This window comes from Linepithema humile, chromosome 1 (assembly GCF_040581485.1).
Source record: "Linepithema humile isolate Giens D197 chromosome 1, Lhum_UNIL_v1.0, whole genome shotgun sequence".
NCBI classification, from domain to species: Eukaryota; Metazoa; Arthropoda; class Insecta; order Hymenoptera; family Formicidae; genus Linepithema; species Linepithema humile.
In genome coordinates this window covers 38,147,162-38,173,659 of record NC_090128.1, presented here as the reverse complement: position 1 = coordinate 38,173,659, position 26,498 = coordinate 38,147,162, and the positions used below count along the sequence as shown (strand labels likewise).

General features: G+C 34.9%; 1 protein-coding gene across 1 annotated transcript; it reads right to left on the bottom strand.

The window, feature by feature from the left end:
- Positions 1-6,242: 6,242 nt before the first annotated feature.
- On the bottom strand, positions 6,243-26,429 carry LOC136996931 (fatty acid synthase-like). Its single transcript, XM_067348014.1, has 22 exons — positions 26,147-26,429; positions 25,718-25,968; positions 25,155-25,386; positions 24,632-25,065; positions 23,879-24,172; positions 23,576-23,783; positions 23,336-23,496; positions 21,975-22,292; positions 21,313-21,818; positions 20,928-21,232; positions 20,441-20,842; positions 19,340-20,358; positions 18,941-19,176; positions 17,543-18,236; positions 17,368-17,440; positions 15,643-15,646; positions 8,705-9,459; positions 8,021-8,508; positions 7,351-7,605; positions 6,940-7,191; positions 6,752-6,854; positions 6,243-6,435 (listed from the first exon to the last, which is right to left on the bottom strand). Exons 1-21 carry the CDS (start codon positions 26,313-26,315, stop codon positions 6,753-6,755), a joined length of 7,158 nt encoding a protein of 2,385 aa, XP_067204115.1. The 5' UTR covers positions 26,316-26,429; the 3' UTR covers positions 6,243-6,435; position 6,752.
- Between the last annotated feature and the right edge of the window lie 69 nt (positions 26,430-26,498).

Here is a 26,498-nt window from a genome sequence, read left to right as displayed (position 1 = left end):
TTGAAATATATACTATACTGGAAGGCGCTACCCCCTCCATTCGACAAAACGGTCAGACAAGGCAGTGACTCGGTACCGGATTTCTCTTTCTATCTCGTCTACTCTCGACTAATAGTAGCCGTGAACACGTGACCGAGACTGTTGGTTAGATAGAGAGATCCAAATCCGAACAGCTATCTCCATCTGACCGGTCGAGAACAAAGGCGTGCTCGTTCCAGTATGGTATATATTTCAATGGGTAAAATTAAAACACAATATTTATAACCTATATACATATACACTTATTTTACTTAATACATTTATATTGAATTTGATCACTCGCACTACACTGCACTACACTACTCTGATGAACACGAATAAAAAACTGGTGAACATTAAGCAATGTTGAGTGTGCACCACATATATGTAATACTCCTATATCGCTAGAAGAGTGTCGATCCTTAGCCCAAACATTACGGTGCAGACGTATAATAGCTTCTCTCTCGCGCACGGTCCAGCTGCTTTGTGCGCATGCGGTTACATTTTCTAAAACAGCGTTAGGCGATATTTTCACATAATTTATATTCGTGATCTGTGCGATGGTGCGAATTTGTTTTTTGTGTCAGAAAAAGGCAGCAAAGAATGGAAGTTTATCTTCGAAATAAATACACAAAGTTAATATTATTTAATCACGACTAATTGTGTAAAGATATTCATAAAAATATAACATTATATATACGTAACCGATTAAAAGAAATTGTGGACATAAGCACAATCTTTATTTTATCCTACATTTCACAAATTCAAAAAACCCAAGTAAAATGTATTTCTTATAATTTCACATTAAATTTGATCCAATCTAATATGTACGTCTTTTATGTATTTACTTATGTACCATCATTTCTCTTTTCTGAAAAAGATTACTGATGAGATGATTTATTTCATGAAGATTTGAAGAAATATTTACGAGATATTTTATGTTGAAATACGTCAGATTAAAGCATAAAATATTTTGTATTCCATTTTTGTCTATTTTACTCGTACAACTTTTTACGCTGAATATTCTGAGGAATCGATGTAAATTAAATCTTAGGATCGTTCCATTTAAAACAGTAATAATGACTTGCTTGAACTATCAAAAACGCTTCTACATAAAAAGATTACATTTTCCAATTCCATATCTTATTCTCGAGATATTTTAGAACGTCAATTAAAATAAAAAACCCTGCATCTATAATTTCAATCTTTCTCTTCAAATATTATTATTCGTTAATTAACATTTATCCGTCAGAGGTACGTTGCAAATATACATTCGGGCGCGACCGGGTAATGTTTTCTCTGTTTCGCGTTCTTTCCGTTTTATTTTCTAATGCTTTGTCTCTCGCTCACACTCACTCAATAGACGCGCCTGCGCATAATGAGGCTTGACCGTCCATGCCCATATTTGGAATTCGTGCATCTCTCTTTTATAGGGCTCATCTCTCTCATTGTGAAGATACGAGACTAGCAATATAGGAGTATTACATATATGGTGCACCAGTGCAATGTAGTGCGAGTGGCCGAATTCAATATTATTATTTTGACACATCTTCTGTAAGGTTATTTGGTATGCGCGGCTATTTCCTATAGCGCCACCAACACAAACCTAGCTACTAACATCACTATAGCCATCTAGTGTGAAAAATGATAACTGTACATCCTAGAAATTAAGATAATATTTTTGACATTTCGACTTTGGATTTTTATATATTTATTTATAGAGCACGTAGAGCAAAAACAAGCATACTTTTATAATATATTTTGGGTATGCGCTATCGATTGAGACTATTATCAACTCGATCGGCCCAGGCATTATCGAGTTCCGATAATCTCGGCTCTCTGGGCTCTTCGGGCTCGCGTAAAGATACACGTTCGGTCTTGCGCTGCGCGTGAACTTGGCTTGAGACACTACCGTGTCTCTTGATATCGAATATCGTTTGAAGACTGGGTAATGAAGCGCTGAAGCGCAATTGTTATAAGCAAGTTGACGTAATTGAATGTAGTATCATCTCCGCTGTACATTTAATAATCCCATTTTCTAATTTTGTAATATAAGTAACATAAGTCTAATTGAAATTTATTGGTTGTATTATTATTTATTTATTTAATGTTATTTATTAGTAAATATAGATTATTTAAGACTAAATTATTTAATATGAGATGGGTGCATTATATTTGACTGGTATAAAAAACCCATTTTTGGGGAGATTTTTAAATTTCTTTTCTTAACATCCAATTACGCAAAAAGAAGCGTGATTATGAATTCAATAGAGATAAAGCCATTTCACTGGCTTAGTTTACATTGATTGTTTAGTACACGTCCCAAGTACTAAATCTGCTTCTCCGATAGGTATTAATCGTTTAGTGTAAAATCTGCGCCAATCAAAGAAGCAGATTTAGTACTTGGTACGCGTACTAAACAATCGGTGTAAACTAAGCCACTGGGTGTTTACAATAATTCAAGTTCGAGTTAGTTTCACTAGGACCGACAATGAGATATACATAATCATCTAGAACCTTTATGATTCATGACAACTCAACGCTGTCTTGTATTGCTTGAGTTAAATTCATTGAATTTGTTGAGTTTAATAAATATAATTATATACATATATATATAATTATATTTATTAAAGAGGTATACCAACATACATACCAACATTATTTGTTTCTTTCATAGACTGATTTGCAGTTAACATTTTTTTATTACAATAAAATTTGCTCTATAAACTCAACAAATTCAATTAATTTAACTCAAGCAATACAAGACAGCGTTGAGTTGTCATAAATCATAAAGATTCTAGATGGTTATGTCTATCTCATTTTTCGGTCCTAGTGAAACTAACTCGAACTTGAATTATCGTAAACACCCACTATCTCACTTACCATCTAACCCCACCAGAAGAATTTAACAGAGATTGTGAAAATTCGATTAAAAAATGGATACCGAATCACATTTATATTTCATATCATAAAAGATGGACTCAATTATAAAGAACCCCGCATATTTTATATAAAAAAATGAGTTTGGTTAAATTGGCTGAAATTGAAATATGTTTTAGTTTAGATGATGCTGATCAAAAGTTTCCTCTGGCAAAAAGTCCGAAAATCAAAAGTATAAAAGATATGATGATTTGAAGTGAGTGCTATTGGAGTTTAAGAAATTCCTGTTTTTAAATGCACCAATTAAGTTAATATATAAATGTTTGAAAAAATATACATATACAGGGTGTCTCATTTAACTTGAGACAACTAAATATTTCGAAAAATAAGCATTGTACGAAAAAATGTCCCAAATAAACTTTTAATATTATCAAGGGGGACGTCTGCATGTGTAAAAATTAACTCGCCCCCACCGCCCTTTGAGGGTGGAGCGGGTGGCAACTTTGAAATTTCAAATGGGAACCCCCATTTTTTATTGCAGATTCGGATTCCTTGGAAAAAAATACGTAAGTTTTGTCCGAAACATTTTTTCAAATCGTGATAGATGGCGCTGTAATCAGTAAAAATTAGTTTTTGCCATTTTCTCTCACCATCGGGGTGCTTTATTTCGATGAGTCCCCTCGCCTCTCACTATTCAATTACAATAAATGCTCGAAATGATGACCTTCCATTTCGATGCATTTATTAACTCGAGCTTGGAATGCTTGTACACATGTAGAAAGTGTATCTGGCGTTATTTGTGCGCAAGCATATCTAATACGTTTCACCATGTTTTCTCGAGTATTTGGTACTTCTGTATACACTTTTTCTTTAAGGTAACCCCACAAAAAGAAATCTGGTGACGTAAGGTCTGGCGATCTGGCAGGCCAATTTACCGGACCACCTCTACCGATCCAGCAATCATTGTAATTACGATTTAACACTTCTCGTACTATTGCTGAATAATGTGCTGGACAACCATCATGCTGGAACCACATGTTCTGTCGCACTTCGAGAAGTACATCTTCCAACAGAATCGGTAGTTCATCTTGCAATAAGTTACGGTATTTTTCTCCGTTCAATGTACCTTCAATAAATACGGGACCGATTAGTTTGTCACCTATGATTCCGCACCAAACGTTAACGGACCAAGGACGCTGATGCTCAACTTCACGTAACCAGTGTGGGTTTTCCACACTCCAGTAATGCATGTTGTGACGATTAACATTGCCATGGTTCGTGAAAGTTGATTCGTCGGAGAACATTACTCGATAAAAGAATTGTGGGTCTCTTTGTATTTGTGTGAGTGCCCAATTGCAAAACACCACTCGATTATTAAAATCATCGCCATGAAGTTCCTGATGCATTGAGATATGATAGGGATGGAATTTGTGATGCTTCAGGATTCTCGAAACACTAGTACGAGAAATTCCTGAATTACGAGATACCTCTCGAAGACGGACATGGGAGTTATGGGCTACTGCAGCAAATTTTTTCATAAATAGTTATCAAAGTAACTTTTTAATATTTAAAATTAATTAAAAATAATTAAAAAATAATTTTTACATTTATTTTTATTGACAAATCCGAAAAAACTTTTTAATCAATCCAATACAACTAATCCAATACAAATAATTAATCAAAAATTTTTCCTTTTTATTTTTTATTATATATTTTATTTAGTTGTGTACATTTGAAATATACCTCATGTAAATAACAACAACTTTATTATAGGAATGCACCGGATAGTGATTTTACCGGATAGCCGGATATAGGATAAACGTATACTCTCGCGACCGGATACCGGATAATCCGGCTGGACACTATTTTTTCGGATAAACCGGATATTATCCGGCAGAAACATTCCAATATTTAAAAAATGGAGTTAATTATCAATTAAATAAAGAAAAGAAAATATTGTTATTTACTTTAAAATAATATTTTATTGTCAATTCTCTTGATTGTTAAACAGTTATTAAAAATAAAAATTAAATATTTAAATTTTTCATTATAAAAATTAGCATTTCTGCATTGTCTGAATGTAATTTATTTCGATGGTCTGTGTAAACGTTCCCTGCGGAACTAAATAGTTTTTCTGAATTTACTGAAGAAGGTGGAGCACTTAAGGCTCCTGGGTAGTCACCGCAGCCATATTAGATTCGTGACGTCAGAAGCGAGAAATGACACGCCGAGAATTCTTGCGTGCCATTTCTAAATAAAATAATAATTTAACAAAGTAACACTCTAGATCGCTTTAAGACACCTGTAAAATTGTCCGAAAACTATGCTTTTTCCTTGACAGGTTATAAACAATCGTTAAATCAACCGTGAAGCGAAGCCTAATTATGCGAGAAAACACACGGTTGACAGCTGTCTGTATGAGTAGAAAATACTCCTTCTACGTTGGGCTTTCCCTGCTAATCTTAGTTTTCGGATAATTTTACAGGTTTCATGAACACGTCACATATCACAGCACTAACATTTAACGAATATTAACGAAATGGCACGCAAGAATAAATTGGGTAGTCAACATGTCATTTTTTCACGTCTAATAGTTCATCGATTCTCCACCTAAGACGCTGCATGAGAATTTCTGTCATATGGACATGTCGGTAACGGTACTAAGCTATATATATTCTGTATTTATCGCGTTTATTTTTTTGTAAACAAATTTTTGAATTATAAATTAGCATTTTGTATGTTATTCAGTAATTTACTTTTATCGTATCAATTGATTAGGTCAAACTGTTACACTATTTACTTATACAATAAATCGACTAGGTAAATTCGACTAGGTTTTTATTCCTACCACAATTATGTCGCCACTGTCAACGCGAAGTTCACGGCTACGGGACCAGGAGCCTTAAATATTTCAAAAAACAAGATTTTTTTAATTTGGAAATTTAGAATGATGTTTTTTCCATCACGATATGGGATTGTCTGTTCTTTTTGTTAGCGGTAATACTAAATATTTCTTGAGTTCAGTTTGATATATTTGCCTTTTTTTCTTAGATCTGTCACTAAGTTTTCTTTGAAATTCAACTTGTCCATTAGCTATTTCTTCGGTAATACTCGCATTAGTCACATTTGGATTTTCGGTATCCGGCCGGATAAAAGAAAATATCCGGCTATCCAGTATTATTCGGCAGAGGCCGGATAATACAGGATAACCGGATACATATCCGGTATCCGGTGCATCTCTACTTTATTATTTCTATAATTAAATAATTTTGAAACCACAGTTTGAATTTTAATTTTAAACATTGCTCACATTCCTCCACCACAAAAGATTACACAAAATTCCGTTTCCAGTAAAGAATATTAAATTCTTTATTTAAAACAAAAAACCAAAGTACGATGATATCATAGAATAGAAGATACAAAATCTATCCTTTTGTTATCGTTGTACGTCTCATAAACCGTACGACAAACAAGTTGAACTTTGTATTGACCCGTTAGCGAAAAATGTACTTCTGTTACGGTTGCGTAAGCCTCATTCTGAAATATAATAGTTTGAGTAGAGACATGGCAATTGTATATTTTATGCAAATGTACTAATAATAATAAATAGAACTCATATAATACATAAAATTTCACATGCATATATTTATCAAAATAACAAAATATTTTAATTAATATTTTGTAATAATTTTTTAATGTGCAATCTAAAGCAAATAAGATAAAAAAATTGAATAAAAATTTTTCACATAGTTACAAAATTAATCACAGTAATGCATGTGACTTCAGAAACAGTAACAACATTTATTTTAAATAAGATTTTATAGTTGTTAACGTCAATAATAAAATTACTTACATTAAAACGCTTCTTCATTAATTACAGCCGCCACTTTCTCGTTTGCTAAGATCGTCACGTGACTACCTTTGACGTAATGTACTACCACCTTATTTTCAGTTATCTTAAACGTTATAAATTTTATCAAAAATATTGTAAAATTTGGTATATTAAATAATGAATACTGATAAAATGTTTTCTTAAAATACCTTATATAAACCATAATCCTCTTCGAGTTCAGGTGCATATGACAACGTAGGTTTTAACAACGTTATGGGTGATTTAATACGCAGTAATGTAGAAGAATCATATTGCCGAATAGACAATATGTTTTTATAAATTGTTGCATACAATGTTTGTAAATTAGGGCGTGACAGAAGTGAATTTTCTTTTGAAAAGTATTGAGCGAAAACTTCAAATCTTTCTTCCCAAGTTTCACATTTTCTTAATTCTAATAGAACCTGTCAAATTATACGTTCTACTTTTAAAATCAACTTAACATAAAATGAGAAATATTTACAATATAAAACTGACAGTAAAAAATAAGGCATACATAAAATATCTGCAATAAAAAATGTATTAATTTAATTAATTCAAAAATATAAATAATGGAGTCTTACCTCTTCATCGATTTCTGTTTCATAAATCTTTAGAATAATGATCATAATATTAATTTGAATTTCTTCATCGCTCATATAGCAAAACTTATTGATTTCACTACTCATTATATATTCCGGACTTCCATCGATGAGAACTAATCGACTTTTAGTATCCGTAGCCTCCAATCTTCTTATTAGTTCAATTGCAAGTAAAGAACCGAAAGAATATCCTGTTATTACGACTTTCTTTTTGTCTCTTATTCGTGATGATATGCACTGAAGAAACAAAGACAAAAATAAATTTATTTAGCAACTTTTGCATCTGTAAGCTAAATGCCATTTTCTATTCCAAAATCATATGACAATATAAAAATTTTAATAGTAACAAATATAATTGTCAAGACACCATGCACGGATAGCACTGTAAAAATCCAATTTCTGATAATGATATTGTTATGGTTAAATATGGTATAATACTGTCTCCGCGTCTATAGAAAAATTTTAATAATTATAAAAACAAGAAAGTAGGACAGAATAAATTTTGAAAATATAACATGAAAAATGTAAATTTTAAGGAACTTAAACGCATAGTTAGGCAAAACATTAAATAAAACTTTCAAATAAAAACAATACAAATTATTACTAACTGTGATTATATACTTTTGCAAAACATTTAATTACAATTACATACCATTAAGAGATGATCAGCCATCTCGGATAAAGTGTTTGCAACACCGATGTAGCCATATTGCAAGGATGTTGCCGAAAATTTAATTCTTAGCGTTAAATGATTAAATATTGTTCCGCAGCCATCAAGTCCTGGTATAAAAAATACATGAGTTGAATTATCCACTGTGTTGGTCGGAAGATCTAAACAAATTTCTGAAACAAAATCTTGATTTCTCAAAACACCAAATAACAATTTCTGTTCTTTCGTAAGATATGTCTTATTTATATCAGTTGCCGCTTCAGTTGCCTCTTCAGTTTGTGTCTCGTTGCTAACGTTTACATTGGACATTTCAATCAGTTTTGCAAATGTGAGGGTTCGTAGTTCTCGTGGAGTGAGCAAGATATCAAATTCTCGTTCGAATGTTTGTCTGATTTCCACAGTCATCATGGAATCCATTCCAAGTTCAGCCAAAGATGTATTTTGATTAATTATTTTCATATTTCTTATATCTGCAATACAAAATTCATAGAAATGTTATGACTTATTATATTGTACATGAAAGTTTGCGTATATATGTTTGTGTACGCATTTGTGCGTGCAACAATGACTTTTGGGATGTTGTGATATCAAAGTAAATAATGCATGCAAAAATTATCACGTTCTAAGTAGGCAATGAAAGAAAGTAATCTGTTTGTTAATTCTTACTCATAATATTAGCAACGATTTCCACTATGTTGTCTAATCCGGATAACCGCGTTTTCTTTTCACTTACGATCATGCTGCTTACGATTGGTCGGTTTTGGAGCAAAAATTTCTCAAGTTCTACAAGGCAGGAAGATATTTTTTGCTGCAGGGTACCGCCAATAACTAACTCTTTATTGTTTTCCTGCATGTCAGCAACGAGCCCTACGTCACCTACAGCTCCCCATTGAATTGCCAATCCCGGTAGTCCTTCCTCCGCTCTTTTTTCACACACTCTTTCCATGATGGAATTGGCCATCCCATAATTAGTTTGTCCAGCGTTCCCTTTTCCGCAAGAAACGGAAGAAAACATTACAAAATGTCGAAGTTTTAAACAGATCTTTCTAGATGCTTTATCTAATGTCTGTGTCATCCAGGCTTTCGACAGGAAAGATGCCGTGAAAGTTTCCATGGTTTGGTTCCTAAGTAGACAATCTTTCAAAACCACAGCAAGATTAAATATCGCATCTATTGGTGCTTGTTTCTCCGCCATTTGTAGAAAATGTTCACATTCTTCGAGATTAGCAAGATTTGCGTTTTTAACTATCTGCACGTTTACACCGTACGATTTCCATAACTCAATCCTCATTCGCTGATAGCCATTTTTTATTCCAGTTTCCGAAGTTAGTAGGACATTCTTAGCCCCTCTAAGTATCAGCCAGTCAGTTAATTCTAAACCAAATCCACCCAAGCCGCCTAGTATAATGTAAGTTCTATCGCTTAGGCAGTGTTGTGGGTCCAAAGAACCACAACCAATTATTAATAATAAAATATATATATATTAATAAAATATAAGAAAATATCTATTGCATATCAGATTAAGATATCTAATATTCAGTTTCCGGCTCATGCGAGACACCGGATAAATCGCGCAGCGAAAATTAAAACCTAATTCACTTTTTACGCGACAATGCTGACGAACGATCGAATTTCGTCAGCAAGTTAGATCGTTAAAACTGCAATCAAGTGCAGTTTCACATATATAAAATCGCCGTCGCGAGATCACGACGGCGGGTCTAAAACTATCAGTCACAAGAAACGGACGTATGTCCGTTGGGACCACAAATCTAGAAGAACGCGAATTATAACAATTCGTTAAAAGTGAATAAGAGTAACTTGGGGCTCCGTGATACTACACTAAGGCAAGGATTCCTGACGGAACCTAGATTACATAGAAGTAAGGGAATTTGTAATGAATCAAGAGATCAATAAATATGTGGAAGACTGTTTTTTATTAAAAAAAAACGTCAAAGGATTATTCCCGGATTCCCGGCCTAACTTCTTGGCAGATCCCGAACCCGTGCCCTATCACCAAGGGCACAACAAAATTCTGGTGGCAGCGGTGGGATCTGCCTCTCCTTCGGGACCAGGAACCCGGAAAGTCCAGAGCCTGAAACAAAAAGAAAAAATTTTAAGTGAGTGAAAATTAGTCGGCGGACAAGTTTCAATACGGAGATTATTGAAACGAGAAGACCCCGACCAACGCAGCAGTAAGCAGCCGAAAATTAAGTGCAAAATAGTCGGCGGACAAGTTTCAATACGGAGATTATTGAAACGAGAAGACCCCGACCAACGCAACGGTAAGCAGAGTAGCAGCGCAGCAGCAGACTATCCAGAGCCAAGCAGTGCCGAGCGGAGTCAGCGAAATAGGAGCCAGCCGCAGAAAGCAGCCGAGCGACCTACACCTACAGCCTACGATCTACAGCCGGACAGCGAACCGCAGCTAAGGACGAGGCAACATGCGAGCGATCATACTACTACTACTGTAAGTCCGAACCATTATATAAAATATAAAAACGCGTGAATGTACAAAAGCGAAAGCGACCCCGGTCCCATACGAAATAGGTCGTGGCTATTAAGCAACCAAGCGCGACACGCAATCCGCACAGCGTTAAACCCGATACGCGTTATCGAAGACGCGACTCGCGACATAAGCGATAACGTACGCCGTACATTACAATACACAAACTCGGACGGTGATACCGACGACGAATTGGATGCAAACATAGAAACTAAACGAGATTACACTTTCGAAGATATCGATTCAAGTTTAATTCCCGCTCTTAACGATACCGTGATAGAAGTAAAAACTAAAAAGACTAGACCTTACATTAGTAAAACACCAAGCCGCGTGTCAGATTACAGCGAGTTTGAGCTAACATCATACGATAGTAGCATATTTGATCCGAACGAAATCCGTGAAAGAAGAAACGAAAAAATGTCTCAAAGAAGGAAGAGTGAGGCAGACATCGAAATAGAAAACGAAATATCCGCATTAATGGAGCAAAATACAAGAGAAAACGAAGCCAGCGGACTTCGAACGGGAACACGCCCAAAAAATAAAAATCAGATTTCAGCACTAGAAGAAACAATGCACGAAATGCGCGAACAGATCGCGACATTATTTGAGTATCTTCATGCGCATCATCACGAACGAAATCCACGACAAGAACGCGAAACCGACATTTCATACGGTCGAACTACTGAAGACATACGAAACAGACAATCCACTGACGCACAACGCTACATGACATCAAAAAACGCGATAAATTTAATACCTATTTTTGACGGTACGTCACGAACGAACTTAAAATCATTTCTAAGCGCTTGTACATGTGCAATGAAGTATGTAAAGCCCGAGTTCGCAGACGAGCTACTCGACGTCATAATGTCGACTAAATTGCAAGGCAGAGCATTAATAAATTTTGAGATCAAAGATATCAGATCGTTTGAACAGTTAAAAAACGAACTGGAAAGCTTTTACTACCCTAAGAAAAATCCTGCATCGATTCAAATTGAATTTAATCATTTGAAACAACGACCCGGAGAAAGTGCAGTAGAATATGGGGCACGAGCAGACCATTTAGCGATGCAGCTATACGAATCTCTAACAGACAGTCCAGGAAAGACACCGCAAGATAAACGCACTATATTAGATACAGTTAAACAGCTAGCGCTACAAAACTTTGTGTATGGACTGCGCGAGGATATACGAATGATAATACGCGCGCAACGATATGCAACCCTGCAAGAAGCCATCGAAGGGGCCAAAGCAGAGGAAAAATTAAAGAGACCACGTGATTCCGCGTACAACGCGAATAAAAGTTTTAATAATCCTAAGGCAATTCAATGCCATAAATGCGGCAAGCAAGGACATTACGGTCGCGATTGCCGAACGAGCCGCTACGGTAATCAATTCACTTTGCCTAAACCGAGCGGATCAAGATTTAATACGCTGGATAAACATTGTAATTATTGCAAGAAATCCGGACATAACCGTACCGAATGTTGGATATTAAACGGAAAACCGGAATATACTAAAAATAAGAAAATAAATGAAGAATCAAACACGCGAAATACCATAAATAAAACTAATAAGCATCGCGAGACTGAGGACGACGATGCAGAAAGGAAAACAATTAAAGCAACAGCTAAGACAGTACGAGAGCATAAGGTACTAACAGCTGATGAGATAAATCATGCACACACTGAGCTCGATCTGATTTCACTACCCATGAATGAAGTGATTGACGATAAAATAAATATGTTGATCGACACAGGAGCTACCATGAGTCTAATAAAATTGAATAAATTGAAAGATGAAACCATAATATACGATAAAAAGATAACAATCATTGGCGCAACAGGGCACAAAGCGGATACTATAGGCGTAATGCAAGCAACTATTCCGTTAAAAACAAGAAATGTTAAACATGAATTAAACGTGATAAAAGACGACTTTCCTATCGAATATGACGGAATCCTCGGAGCCGACTTCCTACAAAAATATCAAGCATCTTGGGACTATACTACCAAAAAACTACGCATCGATAAAAATTTATTTACGCTTTTTCCATGCAAAAAGTTTACTTTAGAAGCTAGAAGCGAAACTATTATAACAGCCATAACTAAAGAAAACACAGCAGGAATAATCCAAGCAGTGGAAACTAGACCAGGAATATTTATCGGAAATTGCCTAGTCGAGCCAAAAAATAATAGTTGCCCGATTAGCATAATAAATACTACCGAAACTAAAATAGAAATGCAAGCTCCAGTAGTAGAAATTGAAGAAGTAAAGACAGAAGAAAATGCCGAGATATTAATAGCTCAGACGTATATACCGAAGGAAATTCCCTTGTCACGCATGCAACGAATTAAAGAGGCGCTTCGTCTCGATCACTTAAATAACGAAGAGCGAAAAACTCTACTTAAAATCTGCGAAGATTTCGATAATGTATTCCATTTGGACGGAGAACCCCTGACCTGCACCGAGGCACTGCAACACGAGATCGTAACTCAAGCCGGTACGGCACCCGCGAATACGCGACCGTATAGATTACCGGAGAAGCATAAGGCCGAAGTAAATAGACAGGTACAGGAAATGTTAAGAAACGATATCGTACGTCCAAGCTCGAGCCAATGGAACGCACCACTTTTGGTGGTACCGAAGAAAACAGACGCTTCGGGAAAACCTAAAATGAGAGTCGTGGTCGATTTCCGAAAATTAAACGACCTAACAGTCGGAGACTCTTTTCCACTGCCAAATATAACAGATATTTTGGACCAACTAGGGAATTCGAAATATTTTACAACGTTAGATCTGGCATCGGGCTATCATCAAATACCCATGGCAGACAGAGATAAGCAAAAAACGGCTTTTTCAACGCCCTACGGGCATTATGAATTTAATCGGATGCCGTTCGGACTAAAGAATGCCCCGGCAACGTTTCAAAGATTAATGAATACTATTCTGGCGGGCATACAAGGAATACGGTGTCTGGTCTATTTAGACGACATCGTGATATACGGCGCTAGTTTAGAAGACCACAACCGGCGACTATTAGAAGTATTACAAAAAATACGCGACAATAATCTGAAATTACAGCCGGACAAGTGTGAATTTCTTAGAAAAGAAGTGGCATATTTAGGACACATAATTACCGAACATGGAATTATGCCTGACCCTGGAAAAATCCAGGCAGTAAAGAATTTCCCTACGCCAAAACGAGTCAAGGATGTGCAATCATTCATAGGACTGGCGGGCTATTATAGACGGTTTATCGAAAATTTTTCGAAAATAGTCAAACCACTCACAAAATTAGTTAAAAAGGGAGTAAAATTCGAGTGGACACAAGAGCAGCAAAAAGCTTTTGACAATCTAAAAGAGAAACTAATTACCGCCCCCGTCTTGCAGTACCCAAATTTCAACGATGAATTTATACTAACTACCGACGCATCGGATTTCGCGATAGGAGGTATCTTGTCACAAGGAATGATAGGACAAGACCGACCAATAGCTTATGCTAGCAGAATTCTTTCTCGTGCAGAACAAAATTATAACACGACGGAAAAAGAATTACTCGCGATTGTGTGGGCGGTCAAACATTTTCGACCGTACCTATACGGGACCAAATTTAAAATTGTCACCGACCATAAACCGCTAATTTGGTTGTTTAACGTGACCGATCCAGGATCTCGTCTAATTAGATGGAGACTGAAATTGGAAGAGTACGACTATGAAATCGTACACAAAGCCGGAAAATACAATACAAATGCTGACGCACTAAGTCGCAACGTCGCTCACGCTATACATATAATCGACAAGGAGAAAGAGAGTGACGAAGAAGAAGAAGAAAGAGATAGCGAAAAAGAGATAAAAAGGTACACGGAGGAAGAGAAACAGCAAATATTATATGAGTATCATGATGCACCGATAGGCGGGCATCAAGGCGTGCAACGCACCATAAATCGAATCCGTTTAACTCACAACTGGAAAGGGTTAACAAAAGACGTAAAACAATACATCGCCAAATACGAGCATTGCCAAAAGAATAAATTAAAACGGCGAAGTAAAACGCCAATGATTATTACCGATACTCCGGATAGGCCATTCGAAAAATGCGCACTAGATATAGTAGGACCGTTAACCGTAACTCTAACCGGAAACAAATACGTACTAACATTCCAAGATCATTTCACGAAATTGAGCAAGGCAATGCCCATCGAAAATCAGGAAGCTGGTACAGTAGCGAAGGCATTCGTTACAAAAATAATTTTGGAATACGGAGTGCCTGATAAAATTCTCACCGACCAGGGAACGAATTTTATGAGCGAAGTGTTTAAGAGCACTTGCAAACTGTTAAAAATTGAGAAGATTCGTACAAGCGCGTACCACCCGGAAAGTAACGGCGCGCTCGAAAGATCGCACAGGACACTAGCAGAGTACTTGCGACACTACATAAACGGAGATCAGACCGATTGGGACGAATGGCTGCCCTACGCGATGTTTACATACAATACTACACCACATACAGCGACAGGTTATACGCCATTTGAACTGTTGTACGGACACCAGGTTACGCTCCCTACGGCCCTGACATGTCCTCCGAAATTAACGTATACGTATGATGACTACATATCCGAGTTCAAAGAAAGATTGCGTACAGCACACCAGGTAGCGAAAGCGAACATGCAAGAGGAGAAAGCAAAGTCAAAAGAAAGCTACGACAAAAAGGCTAATATAAGCACACTTAGAGCAGGCGACAAGGTATTATTATACGACGAAACACTAAGACGAGGACGCTCGAAAAAACTTGACGCGTTATGGACAGGACCTTACATAGTAATTGAGAAAAAATCAAGCGTTAACTACATCATAAAAAAGGGGCGAAAAACAATGCTGGTGCATGCAAACCGCATTAAGCATTTTATCGAAAAACTAAATCACACTTACCGCATTATGGAGAATCAGGATAATCCTCGTTCTCGCTGGCCTCCTCCTGGAGCCAAAAAATCCGATTCAGGGTGCAAGTCGCCTCGAGTATGGCCAACATTGCACGTCGCCACTCTAAATACCCCACACGACGACGACGATGCCCACCAAATCGAAACTGCCTCGACACCGCACTACGCAACCCTTCGATGAGTTCAAGGGTAAGAGCCGTTCTTTCGCAGCGAATATGACATCGCTCCACCGAACCCTGAACGTAAGCAGGAACTACGTCCTCCAATAGCTCCGCCGTAGTTAACTCACGCACAATCACCACTCACTGGCCGGTCGTAGGCCGCACAATAATAATTAAATTTTCAAAAGAAGGATCCATCATTAGACACGATCTAACAAGAACTGACACACAGTAGCACTCGCGAGAATCACAAGACCCTTTCAAAAGACAAAATACAAAATAATAAAAATAATTCCTTTACCTATACATGACCATGACAATATTTTCGTTTTCACTGAAGTAAATCAACATATAATCGCGATAAGTACAGACGGACCGACATACATGACTATAACAAAAGAAAACTTAAATAAATGTATCAATGTACACAATACATATTTATGCGAACCTTATAGTCCTATTTATATTGTAAACACAAATTCTCTTTGCGAAATACAAACGTACTCACATATAACAAAAAATGCGGATAATTGCGATAAGCGTTATATTAAGAGTAATCAAACTTTATGGATAGCATTAAAAACACATGGTTGTACTCTACACTTAAGGAACAACAAATATATATACATTGTAAAAATAATAAAGAAACTGTTGTAGTAATTAAGCGAACAGGAAACATAACGTTAAAAGAAAACTGTAAGGTAATTGCAACAGATATGACAATAAAAACAAAAAACGTTGAGCAAATCGCGAATATACAAACTTATTTACCAAATTTTAATTTAACATTTAGCAAAGATCAGAATACACAAAATAAGAAAAGTCTATTGCAAGGACTAAAATTTAAAAAAATTATACAAGATCCGAAAGAATTAATGGACCTCAGTAATAAACTTGAGGAAATAAATAAAGATGTTAACGACAATCTAAAAAATCCATTCGCAGAACAAGCATTTGTCTATCCTATGACAACAAGTAGCATAGCTGTTGTAATTGCCATAATACTTGCCATTATATTAGGAATAAAACTATGGAAAGAACGAAATCCATTTTAGAATAAATAAATGGAGCCTCAAGGTTACGAAAACTCGTATCTCCTCGTTTTCTTTTCTCAACGGGGGGAGGATGTTGTGGGTCCAAAGAACCACAACCAATTATTAATAATAAAATATATATATATTAATAAAATATAAGAAAATATCTATTGCATATCAGATTAAGATATCTAATATTCAGTTTCCGGCTCATGCGAGACACCGGATAAATCGCGCAGCGAAAATTAAAACCTAATTCACTTTTTACGCGACAATGCTGACGAACGATCGAATTTCGTCAGCAAGTTAGATCGTTAAAACTGCAATCAAGTGCAGTTTCACATATATAAAATCGCCGTCGCGAGATCACGACGGCGGGTCTAAAACTATCAGTCACAAGAAACGGACGTATGTCCGTTGGGACCACAAATCTAGAAGAACGCGAATTATAACAATTCGTTAAAAGTGAATAAGAGTAACTTGGGGCTCCGTGATACTACACTAAGGCAAGGATTCCTGACGGAACCTAGATTACATAGAAGTAAGGGAATTTGTAATGAATCAAGAGATCAATAAATATGTGGAAGACTGTTTTTTATTAAAAAAAAACGTCAAAGGATTATTCCCGGATTCCCGGCCTAACTCCTTGGCAGATCCCGAACCCGTGCCCTATCACCAAGGGCACAACAGCAGTAATAACGACGGTGTGCAAGAACAGGTGAATCCAAAGATTTACCATCCTCTTGTATGTTTATAATAATCTATAAACAAATCATTGTATTAAAAATATGAAATTTATTACGTGTTACGCACAATCTTTTTAATAATAATTTATAAGACATGTTTAGTTTTTGCAAACGTACTTTCCCCATGTGTTTACCGCTTGCCATGTATCTAAAAGCTGCTTCAATTTCCGTTTTAGGAAAAACTGTCGACTGAATAGGTTTAATATTTCCATTTTTTAAACCTTTAGCCATTAATTTGTATAACTGAGATTTATTTTTATGATTGCGTCCAATTAATTCATCCAAAAGAACAGGATAAAAACTGATACCTTTTTTAAATAAAGACATATATAAAGGATTGTTGGATATAATGTCAAACTTTCCGATTTCTAGAAAACGACCCCTCTTTGCCAAACAGCGAACAGACGCTATAAGTTTTTCTTCCGCCAAAGAGTTTAATACAATGTCGACACCACGACCGTTTGTTTGTCGCATTATCATTTGTTCGAAACTAGTGTCTCGCGAATTTCCAATATGCTCATCGGGAATAGCCGGAAACAGTTTTCTGATGAATTTACGTTTTTCTGCAGTGCCCACGGTAGTAAACACTTGACATCCTTCCTGAAGAGCGAGATGAATGGCTGATTGTCCAATGCCACCAGTGCCAGAATGGATAAGTACTTTATCACCTTTTTTCATTTTTCCAAAGTGATATAAGGCATAATAATTCGTGCCGTAAATACACGGCACTGTAGCCGCTTCCTCAAATGTCCATGTATCGGGTATATTCCAAAAAAAATTTTCCTCTCGTACAACGACATTCGCTATGCACCTTCAATCATAACAACATTATTATTACATTAATTAAATTAATGATTAAACAATTATAAAATAACGACCTCGTATACAAAAAAAAAACAAAATAACAATTTTATCTGTTTATTTGAATAAATTTGTGTCAATCATGTAAGACTATAACACCAAATTTGTTATTCACAAATTCTGTATTACGATAAATTAAGTAGATATACAGTGTCTGGCAATAATCACCCCACCGGTCATATACAGGTAGAGGAGGTTAAACCGAGTAGAAAAGTCCTTTACTATTTTTTTTATTTTTGTAATAAGTACTGAGTAATTAACGAAAAAAAAACGGCGAATCCGCACGAGTAAAGCGCGCGCGGTGAGAATAACGTCCCACTGCTACGCGATCACTAGGCGCGCGATGAAGCGTTGGGAGGAGCGCTCTACAATTGTCATGACAACGGCAACATACGAGCGGTGCGTAACGCTAGATCTTTGCGTCCTAGCGACCACGTAACAGTGGGCTGTCTCTTCTCGCCGCGCGCGCTTTACTCGCGCAGATTCGCCGATCCTTTTTCGTTAATTACTCAGTACTTATTACGATAAATAAATGGTCGAAATAAAAAAATAATAAAGTACTTTTCTACTCGGTTTGATCTCCTCTATCTGTATATGACCGGTGGGGCGATTATTGCCAGACACCCTGTATATGTATGTTATTTAATTACATACTTATTGTCACAAATTCCCATTACTCGTTGTCCATTGCTATCGTATCCTACATATTCCAGTCCAAGACTCATGTCCTGAAGTCGTTTCGACTTTATGTCAGACGTTAATTTGCCAGTTGCTAGCATTACATCTTTGAAATTAATGGACGAATAGACTACACGTACTATATCTTTGCCATGAGATTCGACAGATATATTGTTCTCTATCCAACAAAAAGAACTTAAATCACCATGTACCTATAGGAAAATATTTAATAAATAAATAAATATAGTTGTTAGATAAAGTGCGAGACTTGTTAGAAAAATTTTTTAAAGTATTTAAAACTAGATAATTCACAATATTATTGTGTCAATAGCACATTGATAAATTATTTAAATTTCGGCAAATGGTTTCACATACCGTTTGGCATACGTAAGCGGCAGTTACGGATTCGACTTCTGGATGCGGTAATCGCAAATGTCGGTAAGATCCCCAAGTTTTATTAGGTCGCAAAACGCTGACAGATATATCTTTTTGTAATTGTTGCATATAGAACGGATCTTGTAGGGAAAATTTAGGAGCATGCTTGTCCTGAATAAGCACACCTCTAACCAATTGTCCACCAGGTTCTTTCTTCAAGCAGTTAATAAAACCCAATAAACCGCATTCAAAGTCCCCCTCTCCAACAATTACAATTCTGCTATTGCCGTCGTGTTTATTCTCGTCGTCTACAAGTTGCTTCAAGTCTTCGAGCCAATTGAAATTATTATTATTTATATAGACGAGAATTGTTTTTGTTATTATAACCTTTTTCTTCAATAGTATAATTATTTCTTTATCCGTACGCTTTTCCAGAATAACATTTAATGCATATTCACTCAAATATTTTTCATATTTATTTAGATTGCATTTCTCGCGTGTTAAGAGATAACCGCCATCCCTCAAAAGAGGCAAAAGTTTTTTTAATGAATTCTGATGTTTCGTCAAAAGATTAAATCCTGTAGCTATCAAAGCTTTGTCGCCTACAAATGGTTCGTTTAAATCTGCAACCGAAACATTTGAAGACAGTTCCTCTAGCTTGAAACGATTCGGCGATGTTAGTATAGCAACATTTGCTTGTATTAAAGGAATATCAGCAAAAGCTTCAATCAGTAACGTTGATGATAGATCTTCTAACATTACATCATCTGTATCTTCCACTAGCTCTATGGCTGTTGCTTTAATGATCTGATAATCCTCTAGCGCTAGCTGCGTCGATATTCGAATTGCTTCATTTAACGAAATATCAGCGCGATCTTGGTGAGCTATAAATTTATGTTCTTCGATGACGGGATTTCCGATTGGTTTTCGGCGAGAAATTGGGGTAGCTTTTAGGCCACGTATCTCTATTCCACCTGATTTAATTACGTCTATTTCTTTATATACACGTATTGGTACTTCTGCAATATAGCAATTTAGAAAATGTTACGTTTTAAAAAATAATTTTTTAAATATTTATTTAGTTGTAAGTAATAAACTTACGTTTATTTTTTTCGGATTTCACGTCTCCCAATTTTGATTCGTGAAGTGCAGGATTAATTACCAATTTTTCAATACTTGTTGGAATATATAAGTCTCTGACATCTTTTCCAATTATATACATCTGCAGCATGTTGTCCATGAATGCCACCCAATTACCTATCCAAGTGATGTGCCCTTTGCTACCTGAGATTGATGCGCTATTTAAGCCACAAAATGCATCACTGTATTGGTAACCGCGTAACCTTAATTCCTTGTAAATGTCTCGAGAACTCATATGTTCTTCCTCGTCAGTATCCACCGATAATAGATCATTCGGCACCATTTCTTGTTCGGCATTTGATACAGCGTATACTACACCTGTTACAACAACGCTGTCTCCTTCAGTGACTTCAAATTTGCCTTCTAAAATAAGTTTACATCAAATGTTACATGTTCTTGTAATTATATTATTAAAAGCTTTTTTGGAAGAATAAAATTTTACGCATACCTTTCTGTATCGCAATTGCCAAATTCACAGGGCCATTGTTTGATAAATGAGTAGCCCGAATAAATTTTATATCTTGAAATACTATTGGTGTTGATGTGTGTATTTTACCCTTCATCATTCCAATAGTTTCCCAAACAAGCATTAGATAGCCTGTCGCAGGTAACAAATTTCTTCCGTCAATGACGTGACCGGTCATAAAGCTATAATCTTCGCTATTTATTATAATTTCTATTTGTCTTTCTTTGGATTTGATTTGATTTTTTGTTTCATATTTATATACAAACCAATCTTTAGAATGATTCCATCTGATGGTATTATAACGTTAGTTTATACAATTATATGTTTATTTACATAAGCAATAGTTTAATTTAAAAATATATTGTACCTAATGGATGGAGAGATCATAGGAGTGCCTCGGCTAACCGGAAAATTCACCGGTGGATACAAATTAGCGATCCGCGGCTGCCGGCCACAATTGTAGAGTTCTCCAATTCCTTGCAATACTAAATCGATAGCATTTGGTTCATTTTGCGTAGTCAGTACAATGTTCGTTACTTTTGGATGTACCGATTCTTTCAAAATGTCCTGTAAAATGCTATTTGGTGCAATTTCAATAATTATAGCGTCATCTGGAATCATATGCGTTGTTTGATCAAAAAGAACGGTATTTAATATACTACGCATATGGTAGCTTGCTGAGCATAATTTTGATGTTGGATAGGACCATTCGTTGCGAGGTATGGAGGTGCTGATCCATTTGGGACTCCTTTCTTTCGGCTGTGCAATTATTTTGTTCAAATTCGTAAAAAATTGCGATTTCAGAGAAGCGAGGTAACGACTGTGATGCGGCATGTTGTTGCAGGAGATTGCTTTCACGTCAATGTTACTGTTCTAATAATGAAAAAATAATTAATATATATTAGTAAGTGCGACAAATTGAAATTAAAAATTAGGTTATTACTCGATTGTTAAAAAAAAAAACATTATGTACATTACGTATTAATAAAGAAAAATCTATAATTTATAAAAGATAAAAAATCAACATACCTGCAATTTTCGCAAAAATTCTTGCATAGATTTAGCGGGGCCGGTTACAATATTGCTGTTTTGGTTGTTTCTACATATTATTTCAATATCCTCTGGACATAGACCTTTAAGAGAATTGTAATCAAAATTGACAACTGCGATAGAGCTGTAAACTAGTTTTTCTTTCACACATGCTAAACCAATAAAGTACGCTGACAGAATAGTTTGTTCCATTGTCAGACATCCGTCTGCGTAAGCACAACCAAGTTCACCAGCAAAATGACCAATTATATAATCCGGAATAATGTCTATAGATGTTAAGAGATCTACTAAGCAAATCTACAAAATTAATAAACAATATAATCATTAAATATATTGCATTAAACATAATACAATTTATTATCAACATATTTTATAATAAAGTAAATATAATATAAAAACAGATATTAATAAACTCGAATTTGTAGTGTTTCACTTTTCTGAGACGAGACGAGATTTGGGTTGATCTCGATCTTGTCTCGGAAAAGTCTCGATGATCAAGTCTCAGTCTCGTCTCAATTGATCTCGTCTCGGTCTCGTCTCGGTCTCGTCTCGGTCTCGTCTCATGATTTCGATAGTGGAAAAATAATCAGACAACATACTCATGTTTAGCAAAGATGGCGCGATTTTCTTAGTATCCCTGCAACATCCGTTCCAACAGAGCGATTATTTTCTAAGGCGGGCTTTATTCAGAAAATACCGAAATCGGCTTAATAATAAATCTGCTCGTCTATTGTTATGTCTTAATTCCTGGGTATCCTCTGATTTAACGAGCCACATTTTTGACGACGCTGAATTTGTCGAATAAGAAATACCTTATTATAACCCAGCAAACACCAAGTTACAGTTATATAATTGTTAGTTGTAATTTCCCACTCAATAATATAATTGTTATATAACACGTGTATTATATAACAGTTATATTGTTGAGTGGGAAATTACAACTAACAATTATATAACTGTAACTTGGTGTTTGCTGGGAAGAATATATTTGTACTCTGTTTTGCAAATAAAAATCTAAATAAACACATCATTTAAGTAATTAAAATTAATTGTAAACTTGCACATCCAGAGCATTTTTATTTTTACGTCCAGCTGCCGATCATTTTTTAATCTAAGTTCCAAAAAATTACTACGGGTACTAACCATTTACGTACTATTTATTTATTTATACATAATAGATTATTGATAATATTTTCTTTCGTAAACATTTACACATTGACACATGAAAAGTATACAGCAAGAAATCATAAATAAATCGAGACGAGACGAGAGTCTCGATGAAACACTACAAATTTGCGTCTATATACAATATAACAATGTGCTGTTTCAAAGTATAATACCTGAATGGCGATGATACCAACAAATGTTTGTAAAGTGTTTTCATTTAATTTTACATCCATTTTCGTCAAAATATTTGTGATACTTATATCATATGGTTTCAAAATAGTATCGCACATTTTTACAGCATTCGCAAATGCGTGAAACTTTAATAACTCTTGACCTGATAAAATTTAAAAATTTGTGTATTATTTCATTATTCAATTTGTACATATAAAAAATGTTGAATGTTGGATACATACCCATTTTTGGCCATTGGGATTCTGCGAAGGCAGAGAAAATGAAGCAAATGGATCGTTTTACGCTTTTACAATTTTGAATTTTTTGTATGGAATTTTTTTGCCGAGAATCCAGTATAATGTATCCTCTCCATGAATGACCATCTATGTCGTCTGTGTGAATGTCGTGTAGTAAACGGATATATTCTACATCTATAGGATGATTAGCAATCTACAAAATAAATGTTTCAAATATATATGTAGTATACGTAATATAATGTTCTTTGCTGTTAGAAATGATGTTAGTGCTGTTGCTGAAATAGTTACATCATCTAAAAACAATTTTACTGATTCTTCTGTGCATCCAGACAATACCACAAGTCTTGGTAAATCATCAGTAGGTACTCCATTATTAATCTTTTTTTTAACATTCCATTGTAATAACATGTGAGCATTGGCTCCACCGAAACCGAAAGAATTTATGCCTACATAACCATTTTTCAGCGGCATTGCTTCTGTGATGACACGAATGCTTCCATCCATTAAGGCGTCTATATCGTTCCTCGGTGATGTAAAATTAATGTTTGGCGGTACAAAACCGGTTTCAAATGCTATTATCACCTATAAAAATTAATAAATTTTGATATATAAATTTGAATTAATTATAGTACTTGATTTTTTTGTTGTTGTTAGACAGTTAAATAATTAATAACACGGTATGTAATATTTGCTATACTAAAACGCTTCGGCATAAGAATCTTTATGCCTATTTGTATCCAAAAGATAATCTTCCTTGAATAAATAAAGAATTTATAGTTTCTATTTTATTGATGGAATTAGTAATTATAACATTTAAATAAAAATATTACAACTTTTTAATATTTATTTTGAGCAATGTTTGTAGTCATTATTAAAAATATTTCTTTCTGTCTCTAAAATGTTACATTAAAAATATATAAGGATCAAATTACACAAAAAAATTATTTTGATAATTTGTTTTAAATGTCTTAATTTGTTTGTTATTCTAAACTATTTGTCTATATGTTATGATGAAATAATTTCTTAAATAAATTGTTTTACCTTAGCGATTTGTGTGATACCGCTGGCAGGTTCTGCGTGACCAAGGTTGGATTTTACGGATCCTACCATCAATGGAGTTTTTCTATTTTGACACAGAACGTTATGCATTGATGCAGAACGGATAGCATTGATTTCTTCAAGGTCGCCAACTTTGGTACCAGTACCATGTGCTTCGATGTAATCCAAATAAGATGGTGGTACTTCGCATTCATTGTAAAACTCTGTTAATAAAGCACTTTGCATGTGTGTCGATGGATATGTTATTCCTTCTTCTTTGTAACCATCATTATTAAGTTTAATCTGTTTACATATAGCATAAATTCTTTTTGCATTTTTAGCTTTTTGAAGATATACTATCGATATGGTTTCGGAACGCGAATAACCGCTTGCGGCAGTATCAAATGGCCTACAATATCCATCAGAAGATAAAACACCTAAAATTATGTACAGTATGTATTCTTTCAACATAGTATATCAGATTAGCTTGTATTATAAAATCAAGTAAGTTTACTAAAAATAATACCAAGTCGAAAGAATTGCATATTTGTAATAGGATGTAAACAAAGATTTGTGGCTCCAACTATTGCGTCCTCGCATCGGCCTGACATAATACAATCATATGCAAAAGCAATAGCGTATAGACTAGAGCTGCAGGCAGTATCCACAACATAGGATGGTCCTTTCAGATGGAATGAGTGAGATAGCATATTTGCCACCGCATATTTGGCGCATTCTGCAATGGTTCCCCCGCCTATCTAATTTACAGGAAGTAGTGTTATATTTATATTGGTCATGTAATTACGAAAATCAATATGTGAATAATTTATTTTAATTATTTTGTACTATTATATTTTCATAAATCAATAATTTTTCTTAATTTCGTGGTCTTTTTAGATCCAAAATGTGAAAAAATATTTGCCACTGTGGGTTCACTGCTATGAAAGATATTTATGTTGCTTATCTAATAGCAATATTTAAGCAATAATAATTTATACATGTAAATAATAATTTTTATAATTTATTTGCAATTTTTTTTACTATCTATATCAATTTTTACTATCTATATCAATCAATGATTTGTTTCACCTGTAAATTTTTATACAAAAGTGTCTCTTGTGATTCAATGTAACTCGTCCCTACGATTACTGCAGTATTTTTTCCTCGTAATTGTTTTGGGTTGATCCCTGCATCGATAATTGCTTCGTAAGTGTGTTCCAGTAACATTCTTATCATAGGATCAAGTAAATTTGCTTGTTTGAAAGATATATGAAAAAAATCGGCATCAAATTTTTCCAGATTATTAATTGTTCCCATGCGAGCTGGTAAGTCCGGATGTTCTAACAAATATATATTTATGAATTGTAACTGTATTATGTTCTGTATATTTATTATTGTAAAACTATAGTTTAAAGTATGTCTTTGAAATGTTGAATTATCTACTGTAATTACTGACAAAGGAAAAACCATTAATCTCAGTTAAATATAAATACAAAGCTATAATTTTAAATTAATTACCTATATTCCATCGAGGATTTGTTCTAAGAAGATTTATTTTGTTGAATAAATTTTCTTGTAATTGTTTTATATTGTCTGAGTCTGGGAATCTACCAGCGATACCAGAAATAACAATTTCGTCACTGGATTCGGTATTAATATACGATTTATATGTTTTTTCGGTACCCATAATTCTAATTGTTTTATTGGATATACAAATGCAGAAAAATAAATGCTAATATACTTATCTTATTTTATTGGGTTTTACTTGTTGCGACGTGTTTTTATGATATTTGGATTTGAAAATGCGTTGTATCACTGTAATATCGAATATCGTTTGAAGACTGAATGATGAAGCGCTGAAGCTCAGTTT